The sequence below is a fragment of the Vipera ursinii genome (assembly GCF_947247035.1).
Source record: "Vipera ursinii genome assembly, chromosome: 15".
Lineage (NCBI taxonomy): Eukaryota > Metazoa > Chordata > Lepidosauria > Squamata > Viperidae > Vipera > Vipera ursinii.
In genome coordinates, this window is record NC_139528.1 from 2,760,577 (window position 1) to 2,768,076 (window position 7,500).

At 49.0% G+C, this 7,500-nt stretch overlaps 3 protein-coding genes across 4 annotated transcripts in view; 1 reads left to right on the forward strand and 2 right to left on the reverse strand.

The window, feature by feature from the left end:
- Window positions 1-90: 90 nt before the first annotated feature.
- On the reverse strand, window positions 91-2,734 carry LOC310647248 (GON-4-like protein). The gene is made up of 5 exons (XM_083374333.1): window positions 2,644-2,734; window positions 1,753-1,882; window positions 757-903; window positions 342-550; window positions 91-251 (listed from the first exon to the last, which is right to left on the reverse strand). The coding sequence occupies exons 2-5, from the start codon at window positions 1,835-1,837 to the stop codon at window positions 147-149; spliced, it is 546 nt and encodes a 181-aa protein (XP_083230459.1). The 5' UTR covers window positions 1,838-1,882; window positions 2,644-2,734; the 3' UTR covers window positions 91-146.
- A 2,320-nt stretch (window positions 2,735-5,054) lies between these two features.
- Window positions 5,055-7,500, forward strand: part of SYT11 (synaptotagmin 11) — an 8,654-nt gene continuing 6,208 nt past the window's right edge. For both annotated transcript variants that reach the window (XM_083374357.1, XM_083374358.1), the window contains exon 1: window positions 5,055-5,366. In XM_083374357.1, the coding sequence (XP_083230483.1) occupies window positions 5,333-5,366 (34 nt within the window). In that variant the 5' untranslated portion in view covers window positions 5,055-5,332. The remainder of the gene's footprint in view (window positions 5,367-7,500) is intronic.
- The window catches only part of RIT1 (Ras like without CAAX 1), a 17,124-nt gene continuing 16,555 nt past the window's right edge, over window positions 6,932-7,500 (reverse strand). The window contains exon 9 of the mRNA XM_083374360.1: window positions 6,932-7,199. The gene's annotated coding sequence lies outside the window, so the exon portion shown is untranslated. The remainder of the gene's footprint in view (window positions 7,200-7,500) is intronic.

A 7,500-nucleotide genomic window follows, 5' to 3' on the forward strand; every position in this document is an offset into this window, starting at 1 on the left:
AAAAACAGAAAAAGAGAGAGAGAGAGAGAGAGAGAGAGAGAGAGAGAGAAAGTTGCTCAAACAACATAGCATCTGCTATGGGGAGACCTGATATCTCATTTTCCTGCTGAGATACACAGGCCCCTTCTGGGAGACGCCTTTCCCGTCTACTCCGTTCCGAGGGCCGCGAGACTTACAAAGACAGGGGCGTCTTCCGTTTCGCTGATGGCTGCTTTCATCATGGCCACCACGTGCTCGTTGGTGATGACCTCCTGCAGGGAACAAATCAGAGTTTCTCACCTGGCTGGAGTTCCAAGCCAGGAAAAGCCACCTGGGCCTTTAAGCGACCCTCCCACACTCACGTGAAGGATGTTCCGGACGTTGACGGCCGTCAAATTGTGCTGCTTCGCCCCGTCTTCCAGTGTCCGGTCCAGGGTATCGTCCAATTTGAGGTCACAAGCTAACATTCTTCCTCCTCCTCCTCCTCCTCCTTCCTCTTCCTTGGCTGACTTCCCTTCCCATTTCCTTTTAACTCCCTTCCGCCTGGTTTTCTTCCCGCCTTCTCGTTCATCTGCAAACAGGGAACAAACGGCGGCATTGTTTAAAAAAAAGGCAGGCGCGCTAACCTGAGAGGGTTGGACAGTCCTCAAGGGTAGACAGTCCTCAAGTTACGAGCGTAATGGAGCCTGCCCATCGTGGTTTGTCATAGAACAGGACAGAACAGATAAACCCCCCGCTTACAAAAATATTTGGGTATTTGGCCCGTTCCGGACTCACCTACTGAAATGAAAAGGGCCGCCGCCTCAGTTTCCGCCTTTACTTCTTGGTGTGAATCAACACTCTGCGCGCCGCCCAGGGATTTCACAGTAGGAGAAACTTCTAGGTCTTCCTGTTCGGTCTCTGGCTTTGGCAAAAGACAGTCATCTACAAAGAAAGAGAAAAAAAACCCGGGGAAAATGCCATTTACGATCAAGGAGATTCTCAAGAAAAGATCTGCAGCGTTAAGGAGGAACCGATTCACGTTCCAGAGGGGGGTCAGCAATTTTGAACACACACAAAGATGCACATTCCTACCCCATTAATCTGATTATTTAAAAAAATACATTAAAAATATACTAAATAAACACAAGACCTGGTTACGTAACCAGGCCTGGAGCTCCCGGAGAAAACATTTAGATGGTTCCATTGCTAAGGTGGTCCTTCTTATCCCCTCTTAGCGTAGGCTTTGTGCATTTGTTTCTATAACCTTTATCTGCTCGTCATGTAATCATTTTATTATCTATCTACTTATCTAAGAGCGAGCTAGCCTCACCTACAACTTCCGTGGAATTAGGCTGCTCTCTTTTCCATCTCGAGGATTTTATTCTGCTTATATTGCAATTTCGTTGGGTCTGTTTATATCTGACGGTTTTAATGTTTTTTATGTGGTAAGCCGCCCAGTCGTTTTGAAACGAGATAGGTGGCCAACTAATAATACATAAATCTTTTAATGTGCATTTTTAAATAGCTGTTGTTTTATTCGATTTATTGCCCGCTGTACAATCTAGCTTTTTGTGAGACGGGTGACTGTACATATCTGATTAATAAATAAAGGGAATAAATTGAGGGGGTCTCCACTGGAGGAAGGGGCTGGTCCAACTCAGTTCTTCTATCGCTGCTACACAATGCAGGAGGATAGTAAAAGGGCCGTCCACAGATATAAAGTAATCAATTAACCCCCATCAGTCTGAGGAGTGTTGGTCTCCTCCAGATCACCAAGCTGGCTGATCCCACCTGACGGGGACGCCTCGGTTGGAACAGGCTCGGCTTCGGAAAAGGAATCCATCCGGGTGGTTTTCCTCTTCTTGCACGGCAGCATGTTGGGAGAGAGGGACGCTGCAGCTAAAGGCTTCCCGACGGAGCGCTGCAAAGACAAAAGAGAATTTGAACGCCAGGCAAAGACAGCGTAAAAGTGGTCGCGACTCACCTCCCGCCCGTCTTGCTTAGCAACAGACAGAAATCCTGATCCCAGTTGTGGACCTTTGTTAAGTGAAGTTCGCCCCACTTTACGACCTTTCTAGTCAAAGTTGCTAAGCGAATCGCTGCAGTTGCTTAAGTTCGGCCACCCGGTTGTTAAGCGAAACGGCCTTTCCCCATTTGGCTTTGCTGGTTGGAAGGTGGCAAAAGGGGATCGACCCGGCATGCTGCAGACTTGGATCACGTGACCACAGGGATGCCCCAAACGGTCGTTAAGCATGGGGAAAAAAAGGTCCTAAGTCACTTTTTCCACCACCACCCCGACCCTAACACTAAACAAGCCGTTATAAGTCGAGGACGGCCTGTATTACGTTGTTGCTTATTAACGCAATGTTCTTATTCGGAACTCCTAAAAAGGAAGACGGGCTGGTGCGTGGCTGGGGATTATGGGTCTTGGAACTCAACAGGTACCAGGTGGGGGGAGGGAGACATCGCCCTAGGACGATGGGCATTGTAGTCGAGAATGCTGGGCTGGCAAAAGCAGAAAGAGACCCCATGCACCCCAGCCACGGCTGCGGATGATGGGAGTCGTGGTGATCGCTGCTGGTGCAACCCCCCCAAACGGTCACTGCGACCGGTCGTTAAGCGAAGACTACTGGACCCATATCGGTCCCCCTCCCCGACCGCTCCCCCCCCCACGACACTAACCGAGGACCTTCCCCGGCGGTTCCCCTACAGTTGCAGCGTCTCATTCCAGCCATTTCTTTTTTTCCCTAATCCGGAGCCCCCTCTCTTTTCCGACCGGAAGCGGAACTGACGTGAAGAAAGGCGCGCTGGCGCACGCGCGACTGAAAGCCCGGCACCGCCGCCATCTTTCGTGCGGGCCCGCCGGGCCGAGGGAGCGGCCGGCCGGAATTAACGCGACGAAGTTTCTAGAGCCGGCGAGGAGCGAGGGGGCGGGGGAGAAGGCTGTCGTCGGAGCAGAATCTCCCTCAGGGCTTAAAAGGCGAGATTTTTAAAAAGGGAAAAGAAACCCCTACAAAGAAGCGAAGGCCGCCATGTTGGTTGCTGGCACGGCCGTCTCTTCGCGGATTGTTTTTCCAAGCTTGGAGGGCCACGTGACGTGAGGGCGGGGCCAGAACTCTGACGTCACAGGCTCCCTCCGGGCTCTCTCTGCTCGTCATCTCGCAATATTATTTGGAATAATTAATTTGTTTAGGATTGCTTTTGTTTTTTAGAACAGAATTTTTGCCCCGGCAGCGAACCATACCTGAATATGCCATCCATTTATTTATTTTTTTCCAATTGCTCCAACCCTTATTGTTTTTGCTGCATCTCCCCGATTCTTTATCCCGTAGTAGGTTAAATTAAAAAAAAAATGCCGGTCCTCAAACTTGCAAAAATCTTCCTCGAGTTCTTGACTCAGCCTAACCTAATAAATGCAGGGTTTTCAGTTGCGGGATTATCCTTATTTGCTTAAAAGCATCTGTAAATCCTCCACGCTTCCGTACAACTAAAACAAAACAAAATGCCCTAAAACAAAACAAAGCTGGAGAAAAAATAAATTCTTTACTAATGCAATCCCTGAATGGCTATTAGACTACTTTATTAATTGATTAGTCTTGCGGCCTTATCAATAAAATAAAAATAAAATACATAATCTCGATCCATGTTAAAAGGAAGGCAGTAATAAAAGTGCCTATTTAATAATAGAAAGAATCATCAAGCAGATAAGACTCTCCCTTGCAGGATACCGCAATTTCTTCGATTTAGTGGGTTCTTAGCCCAAATACCTTATTCAAAAACTTAGCGGGGCTGCTTACAATATATACATTAGAGTCCAGGAGGAAATAAGACAAGTCTATAATTCAGTTCCCAATTTCCAATAGGGATAAATATCTTATTTTTACAGATAGCATTCCCACTGTAGGGTATTAGAAAAGTTGCATTTGGCTTGCACGTTAAAAGAAGGGTTAGGGTTAGGGTTAGTTAATTGGCCAGTGCAACAGTCCTACAAAACCCGCAGTTTCAAGTATTACAAAGTCCATCCTCAAGTGACAAGCGGAGCGGGAGGAGATTTGAAGAGTTCTTTATTCAAACGGCTATTATTAGAAAGATGCCCCAAAATGGCCGTTAGAAACAGGCGTTTCGTTTGCAAAGGGTCCACTATAACACATTTATTTATTTATTATTTATTTTAATTCCATTTATATTTATTTATTATTTATTTATTTATTATTTATTAGTTTTTATATCCCGCCCTTCTCCGAAGACTCAGGGCGGCTTACAAGCTTAGCAGTAGCCTTCATTCTATGTATATGCCTGCTTATTAGGGCTTTCACACACAGACCAAGCGGCATTATTACAAAGTCAGCTTATTGCCCCCAACAATCTGGGTCCTCATTTTACCAACCTCGGTAGGATGGAAGGCTGAGTCAACCTTGAGCCTGGTGGGACTCGAACCTGCACTAATGGCAGGCAGCTGGTGTTACTTAAGGAGGCATTAGCCCACTGCCCCAGCAAGGCTCCTACATAATGGTTTCTAGCTACATACTCAATGTGAGAATTTTCCTTTCTGGCGGTAATGAAATGTTCCTGTAAATCCTGTATATTCTAATTCTAATCTTCTAAAAAAAATTTAAATTGTTTTTTAACTTTTGTATTTCTTGTTTTAATTCCCTGTAAAACCGCCCTGAGTCCTTCGGGAAAGGGCGGTATCCAAATCAATCAATCAATCAATCAATCAATGGACCTTCGCTCCTTCCGCGGGCTGAAGACCCACTTATTTGAACTAGCTGGTCTGGCCTGATGGGGGAATATGGGTTTTTTTAATGGGTTTTTTTACTATTTTATCGTTGTTGTATTTTAATTGGGCATTGGTTTAATTTCTTTTTAATTTTTGTACTGCTAGTTATATATGCCCTGTGAACTGCCCTGAGTCCCTCGGGAGAAGGGCGGTATAGAAATCGAATAAACTAAACTAAAATAAATAAATACAAATAAATAAATAAATAAATAAATAAATAAATAAATAGATAAATAGATAAATAAATCCCCAGCAAACCCCCCCCCCCAAAAAAGCCCCCGCAGAGACCCATAATCCACCGCCAAGCGCCAGCCTGCCCAGTCACTTTTCCGGGCGGCTCCGGCAGGCAGCGAAAGCCAGGCTCGGTCAGCGAGGTTCCAAAGGGGCGGCGCTTTGTCCGGGCTTCGTTCGAAAGGGGCGGCGCTTTGCCCGGGCTTCGTTCGAAAGGGGCGGCGCTTTGCCCGGGCTTCGTTCGAAAGGGGCGGAGCCAGGGCCGAAGGAGGACCAGTCGCGCGCTCCTGCATCGCCCTAGGGAAGGCGAAGAGCATCTTCAGCGCCGCAACCGCCTCCGTTGCTCCTCCGCCGGCCGCCATGGCCGAGATCGCCAGCGTCCGCCCCAGCTTCGGTGAGTGCGCCGGCGAGAAAGGCCGCTGCGCCACGCCAGCTCCGCGCCCGGGTTTGTGCCATAGGCCGGCATCCTTCCTCCTCCTCCTCCTCGGCTGCAGCCCGGCCGTGCCCAGCCCAGCCCGGGCATCCCTCCCTGCTTTGGGCCTCCCTTTGTCGATCGAGGCTTGCAGATCCCCGGACGCCACCACCCCCACCCACCCCCCACTCCTCCTCCTCCCATAATCCCCCCCCTGGGCCTTGCGGCGTTGCACAACTACCTGCTTTGGCACCCTCCCTCTCTCTCTCTCTCTCTCCCGCTCCCCCCTCCCCAAATTCCCAAACCGGATCTACGCCGCAGACGGCTTCCAAAGCGGGAATCTCCCCCTTTTCATCTTCCGCAAGGGGTTGATCCGAAAGATGCTGAGAAAAACCGCACAAACGCCCCAAACGCTACACAAACACACACACATATACATACATACATACATACATCACCAGCCCTACACAAACATCTCACGCACCCTGCCACCCTCGGCCTGCCGGCCTAAAAAAGACGACAAACAACCCCCCCCCCCCGGTTGTTCTCACCCCATCCTTCTTTTCTAGCGTTCTCCCTCTTGGAATTAGAATAATCTAATAATTCCGCCCTGTAATTAAACCGCAGCCAGCCCTCGGTTGCCGAAAAGCCTGGTGAGGCATAGGATAGAAGATGCCCCTTCTCCAGCCGGGCCTTGGCAGTGCCACCCACCCTCTCCCCTTTGCAGCCGAGCTCATCTTCCATCCGACCCTTAACAATATTCCTGATTGGCTTCATACATAAATCTCTCTCTAATTTCCTTCATTTGCAGCTTCCTAGATCGATGGTGCCCTTCCTTCCTTGCTCTGCCCCCCCCTCCCACCAACACGGGCGTGCCCAGAGCTGGCCTGGCCAGGAGGAGCGGGAGAAGCCGGATCCTAAGACTTTTTCCGGAAGGGGTGCAAGGCAGATCCTCATCTGAAGGGGTCCCCCTCCCTAAGGGGTGGGGGTTGCTGAGGGAGGAGGGGGCAGGTGCCAAGCTGGGCGGGGGGGGGGAGGGCTATGGAAAAGCAGGATGACGTGATGTCTGTTCTAGGATGGGCAGCGCCCCGGGCCCCTTGCTAGCTTGGAAGGTAGAGAAAGGGTGTGGGGGGGGGGGTGAGAAAAAAACAACAACAGGAAAAGCCTTTGTTTGCTTTGTATGTCTGTGTCTGCCTGTGTGCTTGTGTGTCCCTCTTCCCTTGATAGCCATTGTTGAACAAACTGGGTCTGGAGCATTGGGAGGCGGGCTGGCTGGAGGGGAGGTGAATCCCAGATGCTGCAATCCGTGCGCTTCTCTCCCCCACCCGAGTGGATTGAATTGGATCCTGATGCCCCTGCAGTCCTGACACCCCCCCCCCGCCCTTAATTGTCCCCAGGAGCATTCACGCTTCCGAAGCAGCAGCCTGCGGGGCGCCTGGCACACCTCTCCTGGGGGAGAACGTGAAGACTGCCTGCCAGCCAGCCGTAACGCCAGGGCTATTTTTCTCCCCCTCACCGTGATGAATATTATTAATAGTAGCAGCGTCTTTATTTATGTAGAATCACAGAGTCGGAAGGGACCCTAGAGGTCTTCCAGTCCAACCCCTTGCTTAAACAGGAAACTCTATACCATTTCAGAACAAGTAACTTATCTAATCTCTTCTTAAAAACCTCCAGCGGTGGAGCACCCACAACTTCTGGCGTCAGGCTGTTCCACTGATTAATTACGCTCTCAGGAAATTTCTCCTTAATTCCAGGTAGCTTCTCTCCTTGATTAGGAATGGGTTCGTCGTCAGTAACTTTGGAAAAACACATCTCATATAGATAAGATAGAGAGACAGAGAGAGAAGAGAGAGATGTTAGAGATAGACAGACACAGACAGACATCTTAACCAGACATCTTAAAGAGGGATGTTGGGCAGCGTACCATGCAGTCAATATAATAAAGCGCTGAAACCGAACAATTTTTAAGATTGAAAATTTAAAAGCTCTAAAAATATAAAAATTGCACAAGCTGGAGCGTTCTGACAAAAATGAAACAATAAAAATAACTAGCAAAAATTTTGAGACCCCTTGTGTCTCCACAAAAAACGCACCAACCTGGCACCCACATAGG

Coding starts and splice junctions, on each gene's coding strand:
- LOC310647248 (XM_083374333.1), bottom strand. CDS start 1,837: ATGCTGCCGTGCAAGAAGAGGAAAACCACCCGGATGGATTCCTTTTCC. Junction 904..1,752: donor AACCGAGGCGTCCCCGTCAG/GTGGGATCAGCC, acceptor CTTTCTTTGTAG/ATGACTGTCTTTTGCCAAAG. Junction 252..341: donor ACGTCCGGAACATCCTTCAC/GTGAGTGTGGGA, acceptor TGTTCCCTGCAG/GAGGTCATCACCAACGAGCA.